This window comes from Charadrius vociferus, unplaced genomic scaffold (genome assembly GCF_000708025.1).
Source record: "Charadrius vociferus isolate BGI_N301 unplaced genomic scaffold, ASM70802v2 scaffold282, whole genome shotgun sequence".
NCBI classification, from domain to species: domain Eukaryota; kingdom Metazoa; phylum Chordata; class Aves; order Charadriiformes; family Charadriidae; genus Charadrius; species Charadrius vociferus.
The window spans coordinates 3,050,228-3,078,079 of NW_009647731.1; the positions used below are offsets into that span (position 1 = coordinate 3,050,228).

Here is a 27,852-nt window from a genome sequence, read left to right on the forward strand (position 1 = left end):
AGAGAAAATATTAGGGAAATAGGGAGGGAGAGATTTAAAATATTTCAAATTACCATTGTTAAGAGAAAAAAAACTATGCAAAGAGATACAGTTCTGCCTGTTGCTTACAGGCCAAACTGTGATTGAGAACCCGCTGGGAGTAGGTGAGACTGAATAATTCAATAACAAACCATTTTAGACTCCCCAGCTACACCATTATGAATTTGAGAACAAGAAGTCTGGCAATCAGTGACTTCTCCTTCCATAGAGCTTAATCTTCAGCAGGATGCAAACAAAAGAAAGTAGGTGTCTTCATATCTCTTTGAATGAGGTGATAAATAAAATATGCAAGATAACATTCTGCTGTGTCACCAAGTTGCACCTGGCAGACAATATCAGGTCTGGCTGCAGAGATTCCTTCAGTGTTGGAGATGTGGCAAGTAATGATCTGAAAATTGAATGTGGTGCATGTCAGAGCCCTGACTATCTTGACTAGATGCTGCTCAATTTATCAAAAAGAATCACAGATAACACTGGGACTACCTCAGTGTTACTACTAAACTCAGCTTTTCTTAGCAAGATGTGAACATTATATTTAATAAGGAAAATAAGCTCTTTCTGCTTCTGCATGGATCCTCATGGTAGAAACACCATTTCATTGCATGATGTGAGAGAACACACTGGGGCTAATTTCTCATCATGGCTCATTGATACCTGAAGAGCATGATGACTGTGGTTCCAGTCCTATGGATACAATACTCAGCTTTCAAATTTATCTTGCATCAGTCACTTGGCGTTTGAGCATCCTGCAGGGTGAAGCTGGATGGAGGCACACCTACTGCATTCTTTTCCTCACCCAAAGGGGAAAGAAATCGAGGAAGCTGCCATAATAACAATTAGTCCTACAGGCCTGTGATACTAAGGAATGAAATAAAGTGAGTATGTTGCCCAGCTATAAAGGAACACTTAGTGTTTAGTGTTTAATACAAGCCATATTACAGTAACTGCTCTTAAAAAGTCCCTACCATACTGACTAGCCGGTTGTATTAGACATTCATATTAAGAAGCAATTCCTGCCCCAGAGAGCTTGCAATTAAATGTGAAGCTGACAGACAAAGCATTGTCCCCAGAGCATCCATAGTGTATTCAGGCACAGGTCATTAAAGTGTTTCATTGCCTGCCTACCACTGAGGACTATAACAAAGTCAGAAACTGAACCCAGATAGAGTCCTGTTCCCATGACTTAACCACAAATAAGCCTTTCATCTCTATGCCTTTTGAATGCTCTTCTGAGAGCATCAGGTTCTACAAACATATCATGTGTCCTTCACTGGACAAGCCACCTGCCAGCAGCTCTCCCGGGCAGGCAGGGCTCCATCAAACAGATAAACTGAAATGTTAGTAAAGCTAAAAAAAACCAAATCAAACACCCCACCCACCCCCCAAACCCTTGAGATTGGGAGTATTTAAAGGCAATTTACAGAAGTCTCTTCTTCAATATGGTAATGAACTGGAGAATCGAAATCACTTAACTTCATTTACAAATCATGAATATGTATCAGTGCCTTTAAATGAAAGAACGACTAAAACAGATATAGTGTTTGTTCAATTCATTAAAAGGAAGACAATTTATCAGGAGGGTTTTTTCCATGCTGAAACTAAAGCTATATGCAAATGTAGGGAAATCAAGACCTTGCACTAATTCTACTGCATGATGAATATTTTTATAATCCTAATTAGAACCAGTCATTTAGTTCAGCAATTTCCCCCAATCTAGCCAATTTGAAATTAAAATAGATGCCTTGATTACAAAACTCATTAGCAAAGAAGCACCCTTTTCGCTAACCAGTTCATTTGGAATGCACAAACTGAATGAAGTGAGGAGCACTTGTGTTGTCAATTGCCGTAAGTGAAGTGAGCCTTAATTGTTAGCATTGTGAAGTATTTGTATTGCTGCATGTTTCATTGCAGTATAATATATCATTCATTAAATGTAACAAAAGCAGTTTTTAAATGATTTAATTAAGTGGTATTGGTGCACCAGGTAATTTTTATAGAGTCAAATGTCACAATTGTTTGCATTTGAAGTATTGATGGGCATTACTGTCGGAAAGAAGACATATGACTCTGCATTTATCATTCTGATTATGGTAAGCCTGGCAGTTTTAATAGGAGATGAGAAATTAAATTATGCAGCCCTGGCTCTACTGCAGAAATGCCCAATGAATTTTGTCCTAGCAAAATAGTGAACTTCGGGCTTGTGATGATTTGTGGTGGCAAAAAGAAAGTAACTGCTCGTGAAACTTGATTTAGCTAGAACAGACTTTCTTATTGCTTTTTATTTATGTTATAGATACTTCATGAACAGGTTTTACTTTGAGAAGGAAAATATAGAGATAAATGGAGGGAGACACATTCAATGCTTAAATGGCTCTGCTGCTGAAGAAACCTAGTTTATTGTGTAACAGAGCAAGGATCCTGTGGTTTATTCCTGGGCCACGCTAAATCATGGCTGTATATTGATTTTGTCTGGAGCCTAAGTAGGGTGAGGGGTGGTTATAAATATAGCAGATGGGAATAAACATGAAGGAATGAAGAAGTTTGAAGAATAAGAACGCTGGGGGCATGATTTATTTTGCCTGACTGTGGAGATCTAAAATCTAGCAATGTATACATATATTAGGTGCCGAGGCTGCACATAGTAGTTGGCGGTGATCTACTGAATTGTGTTGATTGATTTCTGGAAGCAAATGCAGGTGACTCTTTTCAGATGAGGTAAATTGTACTTTAGACTCGTTTGTATTGACTAACCTCCACTGACTGTCAAGAAAGTAATTTCCTTTGCTGAGATGTAAGTATTTGCTATATTACCTGAGATTAAGGGGCGTGAAACCAACCCTGTTGTCTGGATGCGTGCAAAATGGATTACATGAGATATGATTCCAGTATGATCAAAGCAACAAAAAGCATTAAGTTTCCCAGTTCCTGCTATCGTGCCTGTAGGTTACAATGACCCCTGCCCTGGGGGAGAGAGCAAGCACGACGTGTAAGCAAAGATGGAATTCCCAATCTTTTGTTTTGCTTTATCAGGATTAGTTTATGTAGATATGAGTTACCTACCAGGCTGCGTCAGTGAAATTCGATGAATCCAGAAGGGTTTCTTTCACCTCTTTTCCCTTTTCCTTTTCTTTCTTTTTCTCTCTCTCTTTTTTTTTTTTTTTTTTTTTTTCTCCTTTCCTTTTGCCTTTGCCTTCTGTATTGCTTTTCAAAGCTCTGTGTCAGTATTTATCTGGCCTGATGGCACTGTTGAGTTTCCTCAAAAATCTGCTGGGCCGAATTATAGATGATACCACCTTAAACTGAAGAGAGAGCACAGTTCAACTGTTGACTCCACTCAGATGGTGACCATGGAACACTTCAGTTTGGTGTCCTTCCCCCTCTCATTGAATTGGCTCCATGTGGTCCTTGAGTTTAGAAATGGGACTAATCCAGGCCAAAGAACAACAGGATTAATTTTACCCAAAATATCACCACTAAAATAACAGAGAGAAGACTGTGATGATAAACATACTTGTGTGAATTGTCATAAAAAATTCATTTTGAATGGCACTACATATGAAATGTAGAACTTAATAGGAAAAAAAAAAAAGCAACCTTGACCTCAGAAGCCAAATCTTTTAGCCCGAGCCTAATTTTAAGATTTTAAGTGCTTTTGTGGATTAAGGCCTATAAGTATGTAAGCCTTTACACATTATGGTGTGCAGTGGTTATACAGGCAGGCTTTCACTATTGCTAAGTGCCTGCAAGAACACACAAGTCGTGTATGGGCTTTTAGTGTTGGGATTTTAGGTAGTTTCACTCTCTTGGATTTTGCTTGTCTTTCTTTAATGCTTCAGGATGTTAAAGCCATAGCTCGGGGAAGATGGGTCTGCCAGCACCTGTAAGTATGACCATGGGCATGTAGAATTGAATACAGAGGGACACTATTTAATTCCCTCGGACCAAGAGTGCTTTCTGGAAGGTGGCTGTTAAGAAGCTGTTATGTTTTGTTAACCAAGAAGGCTCATGCTTTATCCAGAAGGATTCGGGACCCAGCAGCTCCCATTACTGTCAGTGATTCAGGCAGCTGAGGATTGTTGGAAATCTGCCCAACAAGGGCTATTCTTTCTGTGTGGGTAGTGGTGGCATTAATTAGTATTTGCACATTGCCTCGACAATAAAAGGCCTCACTGTTTGGAAGTTAGGATGGCAGTGGGCTACGTAAGACAGTACTTTCATCTTTAACATCCTCAAAGATGGATGACTGGGATGAGATAGAACAGTGTCCTTGAGGCAGCCAGCTGGATGGATGATGCTGAGGGATGAAGGCACAGTCCTTCTCCCTCATGCATGCACCTGCACATGCCTATTTGCTACATCATCAACAACAAAGAGCCGGGGACAGCCTGTGAGGATGCTTCCTGAGGGGTGCATTTCTGTGTGCCAGATGGGGAGCTCGCAGTCAGGAGTGGGAAAAGCAGGCCTGGGAATAGCAGGCTGTCCCTTGCCCTCAGTTCTCCCCCTAAGGCAGGGATCTTTCAGTTTCCTCTCTGAACCTCTGGCATATTTGTATAACCTGAAAAAACCACTACTACTTGGAAAGAGGGCTATGTGAACCATCCAGGGATGGGAATCTTTAGGATGCATACAGTCCAGATCCTGATGCAGAGCCTTGGCTGTAGTTGGCAGTGCCAAGGACCAAAGTCTTTGCCACTGTTTTGCTTCTAGCTGCTATTGCAACTATGCTTTCCATTCAGCTGAGGATGTGCAGAGCCCAGTCTGGCCATCCGATCCTACAGGCTGGCCCTAGACCACACAGAGCATCTGTGACTTGATTTCAGTGGGAGTCTATTGCTATGATGGTAATATCTGTGTAGTGCTTTCCTGCTGGGCATCCATTTAATGGGACACTGTTATTACATCTTATCTCTACCAGTACATTACAAAAGTCTTTTTATACAGCTGAGAGATGCATACCTGAGAGCCAAACAAAGAGAAACCCCAGAAAAGGAGCAGGCAGGAGCTGACATTTCCTCTCCACCAGTCTTCTATGAAGCCTAACTAGTTTTTGTAAATCCCAGGGTGCCCTGGTGATTTTTGCACCATGCAGTTCTTAGTAGGTCCTTTTGTGCCATGACCATGAGGAATCATCTGGTTTACCCAGCAGTGCCAGCGTTACCACAGTCTTGTCCTGGTCATGTTACCTACCACCACTGCCATGCAAGGGGTTTTTAAATGGTTCAGAAATCACAGCTTGATGGTTGCCAGTACAGAGGCAGAGTCAACAAGGCAGCAAGAGAGGCTGAAGGGAAATTGAAGCACGGAGAGTTGGGCTGTGGAAGGTTAGCCAGCTAACCAGTGACAGAGCTGCAGCATTACCCAGACTTCTTGAATCATGTTCTGTTTTCCTTTCCACTGGCCCAGGTGGCCCTATAGAAATGTTTCAGGAGTTCCTCTTCTTGCAACCTCGTCTCTCCCCAGGCTTCAGGCTGTGGCAGAACTTCAGGTGTGGTTGGGCTGGCGACCCCATGTGGGAATTTCACGTCAGCAGTTGCTGTAGTTGTAGTTGTGCCACAGGGCAGAGAGGGCCCTTCTTATATGGTGTGCCACAGCAGTATACAAAAAAGCTCATACACTTAATGTCAAATAATTTAGTGGCTATTGTGCGAAACAGATTTCTGCAATACTGGAAGCTGGTATGTGGCCCTAGTTTTGTTTCAGGTTGCCCTTTGCAAATAGGTTTCCTCTCTGTCTCTCTCTTTCCTCCCCTTTTTGACTCACTAACAAACCATCCCTGCCTCCAGTGCTTGGTTTCAGCGGGGAAATGGACCATGTTCTGATCTAATAGCACACCTGAGCTGGTTTACAAAATAATATGCGTGCAGTCACATATGTAGCAGCTGAAATTCAGTGTAGCAGGGAAAGGCTGATTTACATCACTGGAGGATCTGGCCTAAAAACATGTATGTTATTCTGTTTCCTTAAGAAAACAAGATAGATGTAGATTATTCCTTCCAGTGTGCAGAGTGGTTTTTTTTTTTTCCCCTAAATTCCCCCTGCTGAGATGGAGATTCCCTGGGCTCATCTGCCTGTGTGCAAGCCATCGCTTATGCTAAAGCAAGTGTTTGTTTCCATCATTCAACCTCGACATAGGAAAATTTGCCTATTTTTTTTTTTAATTTTGTTTTCTTTTCCTTCATCTTTTTTTCTTTTCTTTTTTTTCCTTCTGAAAGAAACGGCATGTAATCAGTATTGTTCTGGGGAATAAAGGTGCCAGAGGAACAGCTTTAAGTCCTTTGTCCCTACTGTAGGCACAGATGATTCAAATTTCCCATATGCTCAATGTCAGCCCAGTATGTGTTTCAGCTTTTACATTGTCATTGCTTCAGTGGTGAAAAAGGAGCCAGTGCCTGGATTTTCTGGTCTAGCACCTCAGAACTAGTAATCCCAAGCTTTTACCAGAAATGAATTGGTCCTTCAAAAGTCATGAGTTTGGCGGAGAGAAAATCGGGAAGGTGTTTGGATAATTTCAGTAGTCCTCTCTTATATTTCTCTTGATGCTTCTATGACTGAGGAAAGGTTGGAAATCATGTTTTTCAAATGCTTCCTCACAGTTAATAAAACTAGAAGCTTTATCTTTAAAGAAAAAAAAAGGCAAAAAAGCCAAAATTTTCATAATCTGATTCTAGCATTGTTCTGCTGCAGGCCATTTATGCCTCTAAGAGAGATCTTTATTCATCATTGCAAATGTGGCACATCTTCAGTTGCATTTTGGTCAAACTGGTCTTCCATATAGGTTGTCTGGGAGAAAGCTGGTTGCCTGTTTGTGTGGGGTGCGCGCACACTTGTGTGCGTGTTTGAATTTTTGCAGTAGAAGCCCCGCAACAGTTTTGTGGCAGTTATGAGAAGTTCTTCCAGTGTAATAAAATTCTTTAGGTTCGTGTTCAATTGATTTTTATAGGACCATGGGTGGCTATAAAATGAAAGTTAGGGCACAATGCAGTAAAATTTTGATACATCTGAAGTATTGTGGGTATGATAAAAGGAGGAGCTGAGGCACCAAAATGAAGGGTGATATTTTTAAGGGAAGGACAATTGATAAAACAAACAACAAAACTTAAAGCTATATAGAAAATCCTTGGGATTCTCTAGTGCAAAAGGAGAAAAACCTGATCCTTCCCACAGCCTGCTACCTTGGGCATCTCATTTCTGCCAGAGGCTCAGTGATCATAAACCATCTGAATGTAAATTTGGTAGCATTTTGTACTTGCAGTGTTCAAGAGATAACAGCACGTACAAATAACATGTTAGCAGAATATACTGTACCCAAGGGGACTTTCCTGCCATATAGTAAGAGAACAATAATGTCATCAAAAGTTTTGCTGCCAAAACAGGATTCTGGTTTTGTCCTCTGACTAACACAGTACTTGCTTCAGGCCAGTTGATTTCCTCAGATCTTGGTGCAAGTCCACAAGAGTTACGCACACTTACCCAACGGCACAAATGTGACAAACCTGAAAGTTCTCCTGCAAAATTGAGTCTGATGTTCCCTAGCCAGATGAATTGTGGGTTGTTTTGTTGTTTTTTTTTTTCTTTAGTGACAGCATGGAGAATGCTGCTTTATTTTTTCTTTGCAGCCTTCCCTTATCTTATGAATTATGCTGTACCATCACTGTGAACATTGGTTAAATTCAGGCATTAAAATTACATTATAGCAAGTTTGGTGATTTTTTTTTTTTTGTCTGTAGTTGTTGCCTTGAATCAAGTTTGCTTATTGTTGTTGAGTTTTTGTGTGCGTTTTTTTCTTCACCCTGTTCCTTAAGGTGGATTGAAGGTACCTAGAGTTTGAATTAAATGCGATAAATAGTTTAAATATAGACACCACAGAATATATAAAAACATAGATAGCTGCTGAGAGAGGTTAGATAAGAGTTCCTTTTTCTTGCATGATCTGCAATTGCAGATTCATTTATTCCAAAGGTACAATTTTCCACTGTTTGATTGCAGGAACCGGGTGATGGATGAATCAGAGATGACAGTGTAAATGGTGGATGCCCAGCAGCCCTAGGGGATCCCTGAAACATGCAACTTTCTCATTTGGTGATTTTTCTGGCAATGATGCCTCAGTGCAGTGACAGTTTCTGCTACAACTGTCAAGCTAAATTGTTCCTGATGGTGGCTGGCATTTACAATGATGCTGTTCATTTGGGTTCCTCCTGTAAACATCCGTATGCTGCCCTTCATGCCGGGGAGTGGGTGGTGTTGTCAGTCTCCCCTGCACGTTTGGATCAGGATGAACTGCATGAATCCCTGTGAAGTACAGAGAGGACTCTGCCCTGGTGAGGCCACATCTGGAGTACTGCATCCAGTTCTGGGCTCCCCAGTTCAAGAAGGACAGGGAACTGCTGGAGAGGGTCCAGCAAAGGGCAACAAAGATGATTAGGGGATTGGAACATCTCTCCTATGGAGAAAGGCTTAGGGACTTGGGTCTCTTTAGTCTAGAGAAAAGAAGATTGAGGGGGGATCTTATTAATACTTACAAATACTTAATGGGAGGATGCCAGGGGGATGGGAGCAGTCTTTTTTCAGTGGTGCCCAGTGATAGGACGAGGGGTAATGGGCATAAACTTGAACATAGGAAGTTCCATCTTAACACGAGAAGGAACTTCTTTACTTTGAGGGTAGTGGAGCACTGGAACGGCTGCCCAGAGAAGTTGTGGAGTCTCCCACTCTGGAGACATTCAAAACCCACCTGGACGCTGTCCTGTGTAACGTGCTGTAGGTGACCCTGCTCTGGCAGGGGGGTTGGACTAGATGATCTCCAGAGGTCCCTTCCAACCCTAACCATTCTGTGATTCTGTGACTCCATCTCTTGCCTTCCATGAGACCACTTGCTGTTTAGGATGAAGGAAAGGATGCTCCTGTGGAGCTTTCCAGGTTTGAAACTCCTTCCTGCATATGATCTCTGGCTGGGCTGTCTGCGTGTGTAGAGATAGGTGCCCGTGTAAGCAGGCTCTGCTTTTCCCTTCAATAATTGCCTGTCGTCAGTGCATGGGTTGCCAGGGAATATGGCCAATGAGAACTGTGGCTAACTAGACTTGGACTGAATTACCTCACAGGTTTTTAAGAGTGTTATAATAAGACCAGTCCTGGAGAACATCTGCAAGCTAGCAGAGCTCCTTGTGGATACCAGAGCTGACTGGGGAGTAAGGCTGAAAGGAACTCTGAATTTCTTTATTATATTATATGTTAAAGCTCACAGAGGCAGGTTTGCTTTGGCACTTGAGGCATCCAGTGAATCAAGACGTACTGGCCGTTTCAGCTTAAATTTTAGTTCTCTTGATTTATTTATTATGGGACAGGATATGACAGTGTTTATTATATGACAGGATAAGTCTGTGTCTGCCTTCTCACCCATACCAGCCTTCAAAGCTACCCGTTTCCTTGGTGTTATCCCATTTAAAAACATGTAGACAGTTCTGTGCTTCCTTTTTACAATCCCTGGAGAAATTCTGCACGTTCAGCTCTTGGAATCTCTCTCTCCTTGTTTCACTCTTGTTATTACCTTTTTCTGACTTCCCTCCAAGTTGTCTGGCACCTGCGCCTGTGATGCGTTTCTTGGTGTATGCATCTTTGCCTCAGACTGAGTGAAACCTATGCCACGGGAGAGCAAAGTGCTTAGCTGCTCTGAATGCACAGCACTGGCTTGTGACCCTGCTGGGCTGATGTGCTAATGCCACGGAGCAGAGCAAACCCCTCCAGCTTCACAGCTTTGTTATCTTGTGCACATGCAGAGAGGCTGCAGTGGTCTCTGGCAGCAGAGAAGGGTGGGCTCTGAGCGGGTTTAATTGGACCAGTCTGTATTTATTCCGTGCCCAGCCACAAACTTCCTCAATCACCAGAAAGTATATCTTTTGTGTAGCTCAACCTTCGCTCGCCCTGATTTTGGGTGCTTGTAGGAAATGCGCTTGGCACAATGGGCCAGTGCAATGATGTTGTTTTCTCACTTTTCCCGAGGATGACACAAGCTACTTGTCAGCTTCTGAAATCTGGTAAAATCCCGACTGAGTTCCTCTCTTAGCAAAGGTGCAATTTAGTAGCCACTAAACATTTTGCAACAATCCCTTCTTTGCCTCATAAATCCCTGACAGAAGCCATGGCCTCAGGCTGAGGGGGCACAGTGTCCTCGTAGGGTGAATGGGGTAGAAGAATGTGGACAGTTTGTGAGACTGCTCTGACTTTGTGAAGAAACAGGGTTGCGCGCAGCTCTGAAAAGTGAGGTGCAGGTCTTAAGGACCTGGGAAGTTTGCTGCTCTTCAACTGGTGAGATGAGAACTGTGTGAGGAGGGTGGACACCTACCCTCTGCTGGGGCTGGCCTCAAGCCGGAGCAGCTTTACTTTACAGCATTTTCACCTGTGTGAACTAGATTAGTTTCAGGTGTGTGTCTGCTCGGTGTCTGCAGGGTGATGGGTCACATAACTTGAGAACTGTCTTTAGTAACCTCCCCTGCCTGTGAAAATGCTGATGAATGGAAAACGGAAGCTGAATTGGGTGGCAGGGTGTGTGTAAGTTAAATGACATACGATTTAACCTGGAGCAATATACATTGCTTTTATTTTGCCAAAATGACATGTTCTGCTTGAGCAAAAACTTATTTATTATCAAAATAATATTTATTATATTATTTTATTTATATATCATATTTATTATATTATTTTAAAATATTTATTATATTTATTATAAAAAAATTATTTCTTTCAAGCCATGTGAAATTTTTTACATGAACAACAATTACAAATCAGAATAAACCGCTGTTCTAAGTGCAGTTTTAAACCCTTTTCATTAACACCCATGTATACACTTTCAGAAATGTTGTTTTTTCCACATAAAGAAATAACTCAGCAAAATCTTATATGAATTTGGAAGGTGGTTTGGTGGTGTTAAATCTCTTTCTTTAACTAGTCTGGAAAAAACCCTCTTCCATGAAATCCTGTTCTGCGTAATATAGAGGTTACCCTACAGATAGAAGACAGGAAGAGCCAAGCACGTGATTGTAGCTTTATGTCCTGCTCTGGCTAATGTCTGAGCCTCTCCTGCTCTGCTCGTTGTAGTCTTATGCTCAATAAACATGAAAGATTGGTCTGTAATAGCAACGAATGTACCCAGACGCTTGCACTGTAATTAAAGGCATATATCACACAATAAAGCACATTTGAATGAAAAATCTTCCCATTAGACATGCGGTTCCCATTTATTTCCCCTTATTGTTAAACTTTTGGAGTATAGGCATTGATGGAGCGTAAGGAGGGGCTTCTAAAGGGCTTCAATGTGGAGCCCTCAGGAGCAAGTAAGATGTTCCTCTTGGGCTGGGAGGGCGCAGGGTGACCTGTGCGGCCCTGTTGGCTATATCCAAGCAGTTGGTGGATCGAGGTAGCAGAGACCTCAGACCAAAAACTGCCTAAAGATTTTTAAGCTGAGAAGAAACTGGGCAAAGGGACCGGCCCAACTTGGAGGGAGAAAACTCAGCAGCTATTAGAGAGGCTTCAGTCCTTTGTCGCTGTTAAAGAGTGGATCCGAGGGAAGAAGGGAGTGAAGCAGCAGCTGGAGACAACAGGAGCAGCCCTGCAACCCTCCTCTGCCTCTGGCTGGGCTTATTGGATGCCAGTGGAAGAAATGCTGCCAAAGATGTCTTCTGGTGCACCTTGTAGACCCTGGTAGCAGGAGGCAGCTCTGCCACCTCCATCCTGTTCGGATCCCTTCACAGTCCCAGTACTGTCCCTCCCTCTCCCGTTCTGTATCGCTGCCCCTTTCTGTGTCTGCTCTTGCTCTCTGCTCCACATCGCTGATGTGGGTAACTGTAACCCTGCATGGCGCGTTGCTTGCCTTGTCTGTTATGTCTCAATCTGTTCTCAGGCTCTGGAAGTAGAGTTTTCTGCTTTCTGGTTTGTTTTGGTTTTGGGTTGGTTTTTTTTGTTTGTTTGTTTGTTTTTTCCCTTTTATGTCTGTAGTTTTCAATAAGGCTTGTTAACAAAGCGCTCATTGGAAGGAGGTCAGTGGCAACATATTACCCAACTTTAGCCCTCCCCCAGACTCTAGAATGGATTTTGAAGTGGTTAAAATGTTGTAAAGAAAGGAATAAACAAGCAATCAAAAAAAGTTAGTCTTCCCTCAAAATGGCATTTCTATTTATAGTACCTTTTGCAAGTTGCTAAAGCTAAATTATTTAGAAATGATTGAAATGTGTTTTGACTGACCGAAGTGAACATGTTTTTTCCCCAGATTTTCAGTTTAAGAAAAAAAAAATCTGAAGCTAATACTTTTCATCTGGGTTCTGAGCCGCTCCAGCATTTCTGGTGGTGGGGAGAAAATAGTAAAAAGAGAGGCTGTTTTTCCTCCAGTACTGAAACACACCTTAACTTCTTTAGTGATACTCATTTATGTCACTGCTCCTGTTGCAGCTGTATCTGAACTTCTTGTTCCACTACAACTAGTCACGCAGTAGAAAAGCAAAAGATATGCTGTGCTCTCAGCAGAAATGGCAAATTTGTGGCTGAGTATGCTCGGTACCAATTAGGCTTAAGAGAAATGGAAATGTGAGGGTTTTGAGTGGACTTTTTTTCCCCACTAGCTTAATAAACTTTCCTCTTCTTTTGGAGGTGAAATGGAGAAGCAGAGGCAGGCAAGTCTTGCTTTGAGCATCACATTTAAGCAAACTGCACTGCTGTGAGTGGACCCATCAGATAAAACCATTTCTTTTTTTTTTTTTTTAAACTGTAAAACCATAAAACATGACATCAGTGCATTATCTTAACCCACCTGGTTTCTTTATAAACCAGGTCTGGGTTGACCTATACAATTACAACATGAAGTCAAACGTTTTCAGTGTTTGGGCTTTGTGCAGAAGATCCCTGACCAGTTTCTTATAATAGTAGGGAGGACTTTCAGTTTCTTTTGTCTGAAGACCTACTTTTGCCAACCAGCATGTGAAATATTTCAGTATTAGATTTTAAAGTCCAAAGAGAACTTCCCAGCTTCTGATACTTCCCCCCCCATCTCTGTATGAGACTCATGATGGAAATGCATTTAGTATTTCATTTCTGTCTAGACCGTTTTCTCATCAAAGAGTCTGTTTCCAGCGTCCCTTCTACTGTGCAATATCTGTAGGGAAATGAGCAGCTTTGGTGAGTCTCAGACATGCAGCAGTCTGTGGACAAGTTCTCTTTCCGTGCCTAAGTCAATCTGGCTGTACGATGCTAGAGAAGAACCTTGGGCTGTAATGAGGTCTCTTGATGCAGTTTTTAATCACCTGGAAAGGAAATCAAAGCAGAGAGATAAACTGGTCCATTTGTTTTCATTACTATTACTAGTTTTTACAACTCTCTGTAAACAAAGCCCATAAATATGGTGCTAGTAGAATTCTTTCTCCTAAGCTCAGCTCCACCAGCTGTTACACAAATCTTTTGGCTCAAGAAGCAGGATTTATTTTTAGGTTCTTTAGTGTGGAGCTGTCAAGGATGCCTTACCTGAATTGTGATTTCCAGCAGCTTGTGGCAAGAGAAGAGAGCGAGAAGCTCTTCTTTGCCTTCTCTAAAGGTCCAGAAGCACTTCCAAGCTGCAGATCTTGGTTCCTCTGGAGCCCTAGCAAAGCAAGGTGACAAGGACAGGTATTTCCCTGGGAGGAGGTGGAAGGAACAAGTACAGATGATATCATTGTTCTTGAGTTGGTCATCAGCTTGAAGGTGATATTAGCCGTTGTGTCCTCTGATGGTAACTGCTTGACACTCTGGAGGCATCTCACTAAGGCCCAGACTGAGGGGAGTGGTGGAACAGAGGAAGGTCCTGAATCTTTCCTTGAATGCAGCCTTTCCTACTATGTGTAATAAAGCCCCTTTCATGGCAAGGGTTGCTCCTGACCCAGTTTCAGCCACCCAACTGAAGCACATTAGACCTTAGTCTTGTCCTTATTATGCTGCAAGTAACATGTCCTGCCTCACAGGGGAACCTAAGAAAGGGGGCTGCATTAACCCCACAGAGTAAATATTATACTGGCGCTGTGAAAGGGGGAGGTATCCATCTGTCCTCAAAAAAGGAGGGATGGCAGATACGCAAGGAAGGTATGATGGAAGATGTGATCTAGAAGTCGGGCATGTTTCTGTAGTACCAACTGCTGTCTTCATGGCTACACCAAATCTGTCCTGTCTGTCTTCTTATCCAGTTCTTCTCGATTCTGTTTTCTTTCTTTTGTTGCTTTGTTCTGGCAAGGCTTTGCAGTCTACTCTGCTCCTGAAAGCACACAATGCCAGTGCCTGAGGGCAACTGATGGCTACAGGATTGTTTTAGGGGATCTCCACAAGTGGATTTAGCATGTGGGGCTAGAAGAAGGAGGAAAACCACAATTTTACAACATCTGAAATGGAAAAAATTAGTTAATAAGGGGGAATAGCTTGTGAGTTGTGGGTATCGGTTGGAAATCTTTGGGTCAGTCTTGGCTATTTGAGAGTTTACTATTCCAACTTGAATTCCTTGGGGATTTGGGGATCTGATTACTATTTGTATGAACGAGGACTTATAGGGAGATAGTGTCTCAGGGATTCAGCTGGAGCTGAAGGAAAAAGACACTATTTTCAAATGATGAAACAATAAGACAGAATAGAAGAGGGAATACTTTGGCAGGTTGGAATTTCTGTGCTAAATTCAACAAGTGGAGAGCCTGGTGACTAGATAGATCTGAACGTCAGGAGTGGTTGAGTAGGGGTAGGTGTTGTTTTAGAGTCAAAGAAATGAAATTATTACTCGTATCCTTTCACTTCCTGGAGTGATTATCTCCTACAGTGCAGAATCTTTTGTTTTGTTGTGTTAAGTAAGGGCATCCTTAAATCCTTCCTATGCCTAGTTTTAGGTGTGGAAAAAGGATCTTTGCAGTGGGTGAAGTGGGGACCATCCATTTATTCTACGTGGAATATTGTTCTGAGATCTTGCAAAATGTTTCTCCTGCAGTACTCATGTCCTCAGTGTGCCTTTAGAAAAAATGTTGATATTGTCATCTCCTGAAACGTTTTCACTGTAGTTTGAATTTAGGGGTTGGACTAGATGATCTCCAGAGGTCCCTTCCAACCCTAACCATTCTGTGATTCTGTGAGTTTGTTGCATGGGATGGGACATCTCTGGCAGTTGTCAGACATGGCTTCTCTGTTTGGTATTCTTAAGGCTGAAAAGTATTGAGTTTTTCCTCCTGTTCCATTTTCCTTCTAGGGATGAACTTTCTGACATGTTAATGATGGCGCTGTCTTCTCTTTTTGTAATTTCATCTGTAACACAGAACTGTAGAGAAAAGACACACCTTGCAATTTTCTGAGTGGTTTACAACTTTTTCTCAGTTTCTGAGCCTCTGGGGTTTTTTTCCGGTGATCGTGGTCATCGACCGTGCAACAAACTTGCTTTTCTGAATTACTCTTTGCAGACGGCTTGCGTGCAGTCCAATTTCCTACAAAAATGTTGACCTAATTTTATTTTCTTCTGTCCCAGTTTGATTTTTTGGCAGGAACCCTCCGCACATCTTGTAGATTTTTTATTTTTTTTTTTTCCCCACCAGCTCTGGCTGAGAAGGTGTTCGCTTGCTTTTGTGCTTTTCTGGGACCAGAGCCATCTTTTCATGCAAGCAATCCAAGCTGCTGCTTGGGATCATGCTCTTCTGAGGACACAGCAGGCCAGGCTAATCTGCCCCTCCTCTTCCATCATGTTACCATGTGTCAGCTGCTGCCCAGTAATTACCACTGGGCCAACTCTCACCCTGCTGGATTAATATGAATACATCTTTCCATCATCAGCTGGATGTGTTGTCTGAGGGAAGTATAATTTTGTGTGTAATAAATGAATTGTTCCTTTAAGTACATATAGTCCAGCTGTTCTTTCTCACTTTATCTGACACCATTATTTGCAAGCTCCAAATTCAATCCAGGGTTGGCTGGCAGACAGGAGACTAGTGAGATTCTCTCCAGATGTTTGGTCAAGCCAATAGACCTGATTTCATAACCACAAATATTATTTGATTTTATTTGGATATAAGCTTTTTATATATGTTCCTGATGCTCTAATTATTCTTCTGTATTTTAGCAAGAAAGTCTATAAATATCAAAGCTCTCTGAGTTGTCTTTAATTTGTTGTTTATTGCTTCTCAATCTATACATGACGTCTTCAGTCTCTTGCTGTGGTAAAGCGTATCCAGACTATTGTATGCTTGGCCTTTCTTCAGCTCATGCTGAACCTTCAGTCTTCTGCCTACTTCCCCCATGAAGGCCAAGTATGTCAACCTGGCAAGAGGGATCCTAACTTGAAATCCAGCTCAACTAAATCATCTATCTGCAGTGGGGTTATCTCCTTCTGCACTGGTCACTGTGAACTTCTTTTAGTGTCTATGGAGAGAAATGGAAGCTTCTAAGGCATGAAAAATAAGGAATTTTAGAACCATATCTTAGTACAGGAATTGTGTTTTAGACGTGCCTGTTTTGAGCCTGTCTAAAAATGAGCTTTGGTGTCTAGCTCGGATATGGATGACTAACATCAGGGGGTTGAATCTCTTCCAGTGGTTTCCATGTTTTTCCTTTATTGCTCATTCTTCTCCCCTCTCTCCATAAGTGGAGTTTAAGAAGGCCAGTTTCTCATGCTGCCCCCGTTCTGAGAAGCTTGACTGCTGGAGCAAAAACATCCTTTTATATTTTTGTGCTAACTCTCATTGGGAAAACAAACAAAACACTCCAAACGAATTACCCCAGCCCCAAACAAGCCAGCAGGACGTGTCACCTGAGAGTTCGTACTATGGAATTGCAACAGCATGGAGTCATTTTTCAGATGCAGCACTGTGTGTGCCATGTGTGTATAGTTCCTTCCTTTCCGGCTCTGTAGTTCTGACTGTGTTGCTGCTGTGTTGCATGTGTTCATGGCACAGAATCTGACACCAGGGACAAAGCTCCCTCTTTAAGGGCCTTACTGCTTATCTCGGAAATAATGCTGGGATTAAATAACATGTTGCAAGTGTTCTTAGAGTTTGAAGCAGCAGCATTCTGCCTGTGGTATGTAATACCCTTACGATTCAGAGTAGTGCTGAGCAAGACAAGCGTGAGTTAAGGGTCTGGGCTGTGGTGAAATAAAGTTGTCGAGGTCTTTCCTCAAACAGATTGTGTATTCTTGGTAAAACACAGAACTGTGGTGGTGGATGTGGTACACCTGGTGCTACGATCCTGAAGTGTGGAGCATTGTGAAGCTGTCTGGATAAACATTTGCTATTTATTTGCTTCTTGATGTATGGCCCTTTCTTTTTTTTTAATGGTAGGCCTAACTAGGCTCCTGAGCACAGGCAGATTTTCCCTAGCGCTCAGTACCCATTTTCAAAGACTGCACCTGTATTCCTGAGCTGGGGTGACCTCAAAGCCAGGTGAGAAAGCAGAGCTGCTCTTGGATCCTACTAGTGTGACCAGGCTCATACTTTCAGGGTAATACTTTAGGTGCTTCGTCAGGCCTGAAAGCACATTAAAAGGTATATTTTTTTGATGTGCAATGCTGGCCCCTTTACCTTCCCGAGTCACATCTGCCCTGTGGCAGTGCCCCATGCCGGTCTTCGGACAAGCAGAAATTCTAGGCTCATGCACAGTGAAACCCCTGTTGTCTGCTGCAAGGGTAGAGGAGATTCATAAGCATTGTTAAGATGGGCTCAGTAGGGAATTTGAAGATTTTGTGTTTGTTCTCCAAAGCACCTCAGCTTTCAGGAGGATCCTGGAACCTGTCTGCTCAAATAGATGCAGAGGTTGCTGCGATCAACCAAGTGCTCTGACTGTGTTTACTGAGGTGCCTTTATGGTAGATGCAGGATTCTGAGTTTATTTTCATGTTAAAACCTGAATTTTGTCACATTTGCCTTGAGTCAGGACTTTGTCCTTCTGGTTTTCATTCTGCTTCTGAATTGCTCCTTAGTCAAGTCCTCTGCGTGCCACTCTTCAGCTGTGTCAAGGCACAAGATCAGCCCATACAAACACAAAGACCCATATTAGTCTTAATTTTTCATTCATCAAATAACACAAGGTAATTGCAGAAATGGCATACCTTCCCAGTACATCCCCGTGGTACACTGAAGTCCATCCCTCTTAAACCAGTGTATGGGAGTGCTCTGGGGGGTGGAAATGCCAGAGATTACTTGTCACTAAAAAGCCAGAGCAGAGCTTTAAAAAGGGAAAATCTTGGCACCAAACAAACCTCATTTCTTTCCATCACTTAGTATTCAGCCTTAGGAAAAATTAATCTGTATTGAAATCTGCTGTACTTGCCACTAAATTTGTTGTCTCTTCTAAAAGCATCTCTTCTCCTATGAAGTGAGATGAACAGAAATTGTGTATATATATATTCAATTTTAATGGGTACTAGAAAACTCTTTATTTTATGTTTTATTTAGTAATTCAACATTAACCTTTACATTTGCATCTGTAAGTAATACTATAAAAGTGAAGTGGGCCAGAGAAACCTTTCAGGAATTTGTTCTGTCATACAGCTTTAAGACTCAGTCATCTGGTTAAAATTCAAAGTGGATGCCTAGAATAAGTAGGTGAATAAACAAATAAAAGTTCTCAAAATGAGTAATATGCTCCTTATCTCTTTATCTGAAACCACCTAAAGGCTGCAAGTTCAATTTAATCCTTCTATCATCAGTCAGTCTGATCTTTAATAGAAAGAAGAGGGGAAAAAAGTGCTCAGTAGCTGGTCTCTGGTTTTTAACTTGATAGGGAGAAGGATGTTTTCTGAATGAGACACTGTGGGAGAGATGAGTAGTTAGAAAAAGATTGTGCTTCATGCCACTGAGCTATCTGTAGCTACTGCTGTTATGCAGCTGCAAAAGAAAAGGAAATGCTGGGGGTCAAAGATGAAAGAGGATCTAAGGAAATGGCTGTATTTTGCTTATCCTTTCCTCTCATGGTGAGAGTGGTTATCCATGACAGAGTACAATAAGGATGCTAGTCCCACTTGCGCTTGCTTGTGAACAGGCGTTAACTGAGGCTAAACTGCCTGGAGCCCACGATTTGTGCAGCCCCATGGCTCAAACTGCACGTCGTACCTGCAGTCAGGAAATGAAAGGACAGCCAAGTTGTTTGGTGCAACTGATGCAACTCAGTCTGTGTGCAGAGGTCCTTATATGTGTAAAACCACATCAAATGACTCGAGGAATATTGCTGGCAGGCACCGTGCTAACGTCACGGCAGAGTTGTGGCACAAGTTTTGACTCTTGGAGTGTGGGTTTTCAATTATTGTTTCTAGAAATCCAGATTTTCCTTCAGAATGAAGGATGTGGTGCTGCCTGGATAAACATTTGCTGTTTATCTTGTTGATGTACGGCCTTGATGTTGACTTCATAAGCCTATCCTTGAATCTGGAGAAGGAATTTTCTTTTTCTGGCTCCCTTAATTAAAAAGATAAGCAATGCTTTATTTTGTATCTACGGAGAATTCCTTTTGGGGCAGAGGATTCCCTGCTGTATTTTTTAGACTGTCACTGTGATTGGTTGACCAGAAAAGCAGAGGAAGCCCAGATAATTTGGGCTCTTAGTGCAGTATCTTACCTTATCTAGTGACAGTACCAAAGAAATAGGGCCAAATCGAAGTATTCAGATCATGTCTGATCTCCTGAAGAACATGGGGCAGAAAATCTTTCCTGATATTTCTTACCACAAGCCCAGTGATACTGGTTGAAGTGAAGTCTATGTAATTGGAGCCCATTTTGACATGAAGATTGGAGGATGCCTGCTTACATCTCATTTCCCCTGATGTGCTTTATTCACTGCCAGCTTCAGCTGTCATTGGCAGAAACTGGACTTCCCAATGGCATAAATGCAAAGGACTGATTCTCTTGTCGTTACACATACCATTAGATACTTGGTGGGGTCTGAATTTCAGGTTTTGAGCTTCCCTTTGCTAGCTATACAGTGCTTTGGTTGTGTAGTTGAGTACAAACATAATAAGAATTAATCAGCTGCCTCAGGCGTAGAACACTGCTCAATTAGCCCTTTCCAATCATCTTTGTAAATTGTTCTGTGGTCCAGCTCTGATGTGGCTGCTGGATCTCTGCGGTCAAAGATACTGCCCATTCAAGAAACTTTAATATTCAGTGTGAGCACATACAGTTTATATTCCCAGTCACATTTAGCCATCCATCATAGCTGTGCCATAGTACACATCACTAGGTTGTGAACCCTTCTAATCTGAACATGAACCTGCCTCTGATTTGTAAATCTGGTTACTCAAAATCAGATCAAATGCAGAACCTTTACTCAAATTATATAATTTTCCCATTAAGGACCAAAATTTGGATATTACAAACATTTAAGTTTCTTAGCTCTGTTATCTACCCTCCTTAGCCTGCAATCAACCCTTATTTTATTAAGCCAGAATTTATTTCAGATTGAATTTATTTGAAATCCTGTTCAAAACACTGCCTGTTATTTATTTCTCTGTGTTCTACTTGTAAAACAGAGTAGTTATTTCTCAAAGTTTGTTTTTTTTCTGAAGAACCAAACTTGCTCAAAGTTGGAGAAAAGGAGCTTATGTATGCTTTGGTTATGAGTGGATTGTGGGTAATAAACCAATTATATATATAATATAAACTAATTATATATATATATTATATATATAATGGTGTTTGTGGTATTAAGCTGAGTATGTATGAAGCAAACCTATGTCCAAGAGTTAGTGTGGAGTTGCATGGAAATTTCATTACATTACCGCTGCACCTTTTGTTAGCCAGAAAGACTCAAAACGATTGTTAGATTGAAAACATGGCTTTCAAGAAGAACCACTTCACTGTCTTTAATGTTGAACTAATGAACAGCTTGATTTTTAACTTATCTCAAACTTTAGACCTTGTTCTGAACATAAAAGTTGTAAATTAGGAGCAATTTCCTTTGCTTTCCCACACAGAAGAGAGATGTAATCCACACCACAAAAATGAATTGCAGCATGACCTTGAGTATAGAATCATTACATCATAGTCATGTTAACTAATCTAATTTGTCTTTAATTCTATTTAATGTTAGGAATTTACACGTCATCAATCACCTGCTTCCTGTTGGGCTGAAAGAGCCAGGGGGACTGCCAGCTTTGTCATATGGCAGCCGAAGTGAATGTGTTGACAGCTGAAATCAGGAAGCACACAAATGATTGAAAAGGTTTTGGAAGAGCCAACTGGCTTTTGAGTCCCAGCAGCTTAGTCTGGGTTAAATGTGAGGGGAAGAGGTTGCCTTATTAGCCTTCCTGCCAGTGAGGCTGATCCATAACTGTGCAGGACAGTCCATTCCTGTTCTTTAATCTGAGCTGATTTTAATACTTTATTTTTGCAGCAGTCTTTCCTCTTCTTCCTCAAAGTTTATCCTTTCTCTCTTTGTCTTTCAGCTGTACAGTTCCATGGACTTTGGAAGAAAATGGCAGCTCATGCATGAGCAGGTCACTCCAAACAGGTTTTACTGGTGAGTTAAGCCCTCAGGCTTGGCTTTGCTTTTGGCAGGTCACGGAGGGGAGAAGGGCATCTAACTTGAAGGGACTGGTTGCTTTACCTGAACACTAGGTATGCCCTTGGTTTTGGTTATCATCAGTGTTATGTACTCAGACCATAGTACGTATCTTGCAGTGCTATAGCTGAACGTGTCCATGTTTGTACCTCTTCTCTGGTAACAGTGGTGTCTTGTGCAAACGAGTGCAAGTCTTTTCATAATTGCAAAACTCCTGCTTCTTTGTTACATACCTACTTACAGTAACACAGAAAAACTGCCCAGTGCTTCAGTGTCAAAGCTATGGTCATTAGACCTCCCATTTTTCAACCCTTCTGAGAGCTACTGTAGCCTACAACACAGTCTTTGTGCAGAGCCAGCCACTCTGACCAGTCTCCTTATGCAACCATTGGGAGAAAGGATGATTCAGACTCTGCTTTGAATCACTCTCTGAGGAGCCAGTTTCTTTCTACTGACTGGTGGGAGCCCAGGATCTGCAAACAGTTTGCTAAAAATCTGCTTTGCGACTGTCTTCCTTTCCATTTCCCAAGCGTCAGCCTCCAAAATTGGGAGAGTGTCTTAAAAACAGATGATTAAACAAATTTAGTTCCTGTCTCCAAGTCCCTCCATTTCAGATGCCGTTTTTCCCAACTTCTCTCCACCATGTGAAGGCTCAAGGATTGAATTTAAAGAGAAAGAGAAAACCCAGCAGTAGCCTTCTGTAGTTAAATCAAGGATCTGGGGCTTGAATCAGATTCTTAACACCGTACTACGTTCCAGATGATGGGGTGTGTGTGTGAACTTGTAGAAGTGCTGATTTACAGAAGCTGTGAATAGTTGAAGAAGTGTCTGCATCTTAAGGCCAAAAAAGATGGTAATATTAAAAAAACTGAGGCTCTTATTTTGAAAAGTCGAAAATAAAAGGGATTTGGAGGACTTCAGAACTGACTCCCAATTGCAAAGCATGATGTATGTATCTTAGAGTCAAATTCTCATAGAAATTCTTGGGCGTCATTAAAATATCTGGAATCCAGGCCCAAAATAGATTGGATTTGCAGTATTTCCACACCTTGCAGTGAAGATAGACACCTCATAGGATTTGCAAATTGTCTAGGTCTTTCTGCAAATCTCAGTAAACAGCTTTAGACTTCCACATTTAAAACATGGGGTTTTGGCACCAGGTCTGGACATTTCCCTCAGTGTGCCTATGGATTTTGGACAGCGTAAGAAGGTTTTTGAACATCTGGGAAAGGAAGTTGTAAGGCTCCTAAGTCACATAGACTGGCAAAATGTACCAGAGATCTAGAACCTTGTCTGACGATGTCACTGTTTCACATTTCCATAGTGAAGGAGAGGTGGTTATGTTCTCCTAGTTCTGGTGGCAGGTGGTTGATTGACCTAACTATCCAAAATCATTTGAGTTCACTATTCATGCTAGGTGCACGTGGCAAAGGTGAGTGTAGATCCTCTCCAGGTGTATCCAGGTGGAGCAGAATAGCTGGTCTTATGGGATAATTGTACCCTAACCTTCAAATAGCACGGCTGGGCTTAGGGGAGAGGCTTTCTTGGAAGATAAAGTGCAAGGGCTGAGCTGACTTGGGAACAAAGCGGAATCTCTTTCTAAAGGAGAAGCTCTGTTGTTATGGTTTATTTTCTACTTTTATATAGTAATGGTTAGTGGAAATTGTCTGTTTGTCTCTCTTCATTTGACACCCAAACCTGTAGATTGGTTTCCACAATCTACCTCATTTTTCATATGATCTTTTGGCTGCACAGTTTGAATGCTTCTTTTTAACACTGCGTTATATAAAGCCTCTGTTTCAAGTATCTCTTTCTCTTAAAAAATGTAGAAGTCTTCTGTAGTTAAAACTTGTATGGCATAGACCTAGAAATCTTTATTCCACTCTGAAACAGTACAATCCCATTGACAATAAACTTTCCAAGAGAGTGAATTAGGTTTTTCCCAGAGTGAGAGAGATTTGAACCAATTCATAGTGCAGGGGTCAGAGATGTCGAAATTTTGGAACATAACTTCCTTTAGCTGTCTGATTTCTTCCTTTTTTTTTTTTTTTTTTTTTTTTTTCCTTCTTTATTTCTTTTTAAAGCTGCAAACTGTGATGACTTACAAGTTCTGGCTTGTAAGATGTGTACAGAAAAAGAAATGCAAGGAGAACTCTTTAGCCTTGGGAATTTGGCAGTTTCTTTTTATTAGGCTGCAAAAGAAGCAGAAAGTGGGTATAGCTGTAAGTTTCAGAGGGACATGAGCCACTACTCCGTGGAGTTCATCAGCTTATCAAACACTACATTATCAAACCTCTTAATTAAAACTTCCAGGAAAGAAGAAATAAGAACAAAAGGGAGATGCCAAAATCAGAGGTGAGCTGCTTGTTTGTGCTGCTCTGTGTTGTTTGTTAGTAGGGGCTCAGGTAAGCATCCTTCATCAAATGGGACAGTCTTCATCTGATTTGAATGCAGCTGGCCTTATCTGGGGCAGCTTTTGTTTAATGTTTTTGCCTTCAAAGCATGACTTTCACTGCTCAGACTGCTGTGAATGGGCTTGTGAGGAGTATAATCTTCACCTGGTTCATGAGATCAGTCAGCCTGACAGGCAGAGGTCTTATTTTTGTCTCAGAGACCTTTCCAAATAATTATACCTTCCCTGAGAGAGCTCAGATATAGAGACTTTAAGGCCTGGAGAAAATTACGATTGCATCAGAACTCGTAAGGTTGGGGTCTGAATTTTCACTCAGCAGAGTAAGTGAGACCTATCTGGTAGTCACAGACACACAGGTCACTGTGCATTTTGCTGTGGCTCTGGCAAGCAGCTCTGTGATGGCTCTCCACTGGTCAAACCCAAAGTTTTTCCTTTGTCGCAGATGTTGGTGCTAATCACTGGGTTGTAGTTTTGTGTTCTCATCCCATATAGATGTCACAAATCCCACAGTTTATGGGACATCTCTCATCAGTTCCTGCAGCCAGCTCAAAGTTTGTGCATGAGCTGAGATTCATCTCTGGGCCACTCATACTTATAAAAAACTAGGATTTGAGATCTCTACTTCTGTAGTAGTGATTCATTTGTTAGCTACACCCACTGATGGCAGTGGCAGAGCTTGAACAGTATGTGTTACTTGATGTGAGTATAGGCATCCAAATTTGGCTCCCACGTGCCTTGGCCTGAGAGATTTTAATAACTTTGGATCCTGTAAGGCTTGAAATAGGAGCTTACGCTACAGTGATACAGAAATTCCCAGATCACTCATCACTGTGAAATTACTCAAGATAACTGGAACCAGCATGTGTGCAAAGTTTGTTAAAGACCTACTCAATGTTCTTTTAAAACACATTTCTGCAGCTCCCTGTGGGCCCTGTTCATTTTCTCTCACTGTAACTTAGACACCTGTGCTGTCATGTGGAGGGATATAAAAAATACAGTCCATATTTTTACTGTAGAAATGTTAGGGAAATTTCCCTGTCTCTAAAACACATGGTGTGTTCTGTGCTGACTAAATACTGTCTCTGTTCAGATAAGAACTCAAAGGACTTGAATTGTCCTTAAATTGCTTTCCTGCCTCTGCCTTTTCCTGTGGTGGGACAACAGGATTAAGCAGGTGGGCAGGACAGTTTGGTTAATGGTGTTCACCAAGCCTGGTTCCGCGTTTTGCTGGACCACAGCTTTTCCATGTCATCTTGGGTGACTCAAGCTGACTTTGCCTTGTTACCCCCTAGCTAAGACTGGGATAGGAGAGCATTTCTTTTCCTTGTTGGATGTAGTAGGTGAAGTACTCAAATATTGTGATATCAGGTGCTACAGCAGTAGATTAAGAGCACTGAAGGGCACTAGAGAGTTAAAAGGTGCTTTAGTGGCATGTGAAGTCCTTTTATAATCTTACGTCTTGATTCTTTAAAATACGGAGTCCCACAAGGTGACCTGTCTTTTCTGGCTGATCAGCTAAATGGCTGTGAATATCATCCCCTGTCCGTCTGTTTTTGGAGGCCCTGCCTACGTTTGCTGAGCTGACACATGGACCACCATCCTGTGCAGAGGACAGAGCTATATTCCTTGGGACACCCATCCCCCTTTTTAGGGTGTGCCCAGGCTGCTATTTGTTGGAGGACTCATTCATGTTTCCTGCCTCTTTTCATTACTGGGGAATCTGTAGTGGTGGATGTGGGACCTTTTTCCTTTTTTTTTTTTTTTTTTTTTTTTGGCCTGGTACATCTAGACATTTACCCTTTTCTCATTTATTTTTTCAAACATGCCTTCTGGGACTTTGGGTGATTCTGTTGAAGCCCAGGAGCAGTAACAGTGGGGAAAAAACATTTGTGTGGAAAAGCAGGAGAAATCTGCACAGTATTTCTGATGGCTATGGGGATATTTGGAGCACTGAAGTCAGTGCCCAGGATGAGCCCAGTCAGTAAAAGACACGGAAGTGCACACTAGTGATGAAAGCTGGGCAGAAAACACCGGCGAGGAAGGAGGAGAGAGACAGCAGCAGGAGGAAAATAGGACGTGTAGTAGCCTGGCTTCAAGGAGCAGCGTTCGTATCTGCAAATAGGAAAAATGTGGTGTAAGAAGCAGTTCTCCAGTACACTGCTGACTCCCTCACTGAGTCTCCCCAGAATTTTATTTTTTCTCTTTCTTTGATAACCAACTGGATTTCTGGTTGTTTTGGTATCCATGAATGCCAGCCACAATTGTTTTGAAATCCAGGGATTAAAAATCGGGAGAAGGGAGAAGGTTGTGCTTTCACTGGGAGAAGGGAAGAGGCTCTGCATCCACTTCGGCTGTGCTTTGGAGTTACGGCTTTCCTGTCACAGTTGTTTGAGGCATGAGCCAGCAAATTTTGTCTCTTGAGGGCAAGGTTTTCAGTCTTTTTTTGTCATAACTTTGTATAGGAAGAGTGATAAAATTTAGTCAGTGTATTTCTATTTATTTGCAGCTTGAATTTCATGAACACTATAGCAGAGGCTCGTTTGGATATCTGAGGGTAATGTAGCAGAAGATAAGGGATTTACCTCAATGTTTTCAAAGGTTATGATCTGGGTTTGGATCTGCAGTTGGGCAGGGGTTTGTGTCTGTTTTTATTTCCTCAGCTCTGTGATAGCACTGATATTTCCTAGTCCCAGTGCCGATTTGGGTCCACACAGACTGTTTCAGCAGCACTTCCAGAAGTGACCTTTGGATACAGCTAAGGTTACCTTTACTTGACTAGTTTGCCAGCGATGAAATGGTTAGTCAAATAAGTGCCTGTCTCTCCTGTAAGTCCCACTAATCATTAACTACCAGATGGTGTCATTGCATAGTGCTGGGGAAACATCGCCTGATTTTTTTTACAGCCAAGTTTAGTGTTAAGAAAACATAGTCTTGTAAATGTCAAATTGACTATTAAGTAATCCTGCATTAGCGTTTTTCAGAATCGAAACCATACCGTACATGGAGCTGTGGATAAAAGGAGAAATTCCAGTTTGGCAGCCATGGATAACACCACCTATAGCATCATCATAAAATATACCCAGTGGCTATTCACATAGGCCGCACATGAGTAGCTCAACAGGGACCTATTACTGGAGGCTCCTGTGGGCTAATGACCCATTTGCCTGTGTTAAGGGACTTGCTTCCCATGCCCTGTGGGTGAGAACACCTGGGAAAGGTTTTTCTCCTGGAGGGTAATGCTAACATAAACCTGGAATGTGTTACTTGAGCCACCACGACCATGAACTGTACTAGGCTGGGGACAAAATTTTCAGACTCTAGCCTCAAGCTCTGTCACAGCAGTTCAGGAGAGATGAGAGCTTCTTAAAAGGTCTTGACATATATTGAAAGATTTCCTTGCAAGGTCACGTTAGTTAATTAAAGATCACAACCCTGTGGTGATAATAAGACCAATTTTATTTTCCTTTTCACTGAAAAGATGGGCAAGTTAGGGAACTGTGAGGTTAGGGATCTTCTTTTCATTTGGTGTGCCTGCAATTAAATGAAGTTGGCACTATAGATATTTAACGTTTCCAAGCATTAGCTCGTAGCTGACTAGCTTGTTGATTACACAGTAACTCAGTGGCAGAGATAGAAATGGAACCTAGATATACAGTTGGATACTTTTTATTGGCTGAAATAGTGTTTATTTTTGTTGGAGAAGTTTCAAGGAGATAAAGATATTTTAGAATTCATGTCAACATTATAAAAATATTTCTCTCAAAAAATTAAACAAAGGAACATCCTGAAATGGTTGATTTTTTTTTTTTTTGGAAGTTTTTTGAAGTGATTTTTAAATTTGAATAAAATCTCATTTTGCAATATACAATTTTTAAAGTAG

At 41.7% G+C, this 27,852-nt stretch overlaps 1 protein-coding gene across 1 annotated transcript in view; it reads left to right on the forward strand.

The window, feature by feature from the left end:
• The window catches only part of SORCS3 (sortilin-related VPS10 domain containing receptor 3), a 219,515-nt gene that overhangs the window by 90,963 nt on the left and 100,700 nt on the right, over window positions 1-27,852 (forward strand). Inside the window, exon 5 of the mRNA XM_009881623.1 lies at window positions 21,444-21,517. Within this exon, the coding sequence (XP_009879925.1) occupies window positions 21,444-21,517 (74 nt within the window). The remainder of the gene's footprint in view (window positions 1-21,443; window positions 21,518-27,852) is intronic.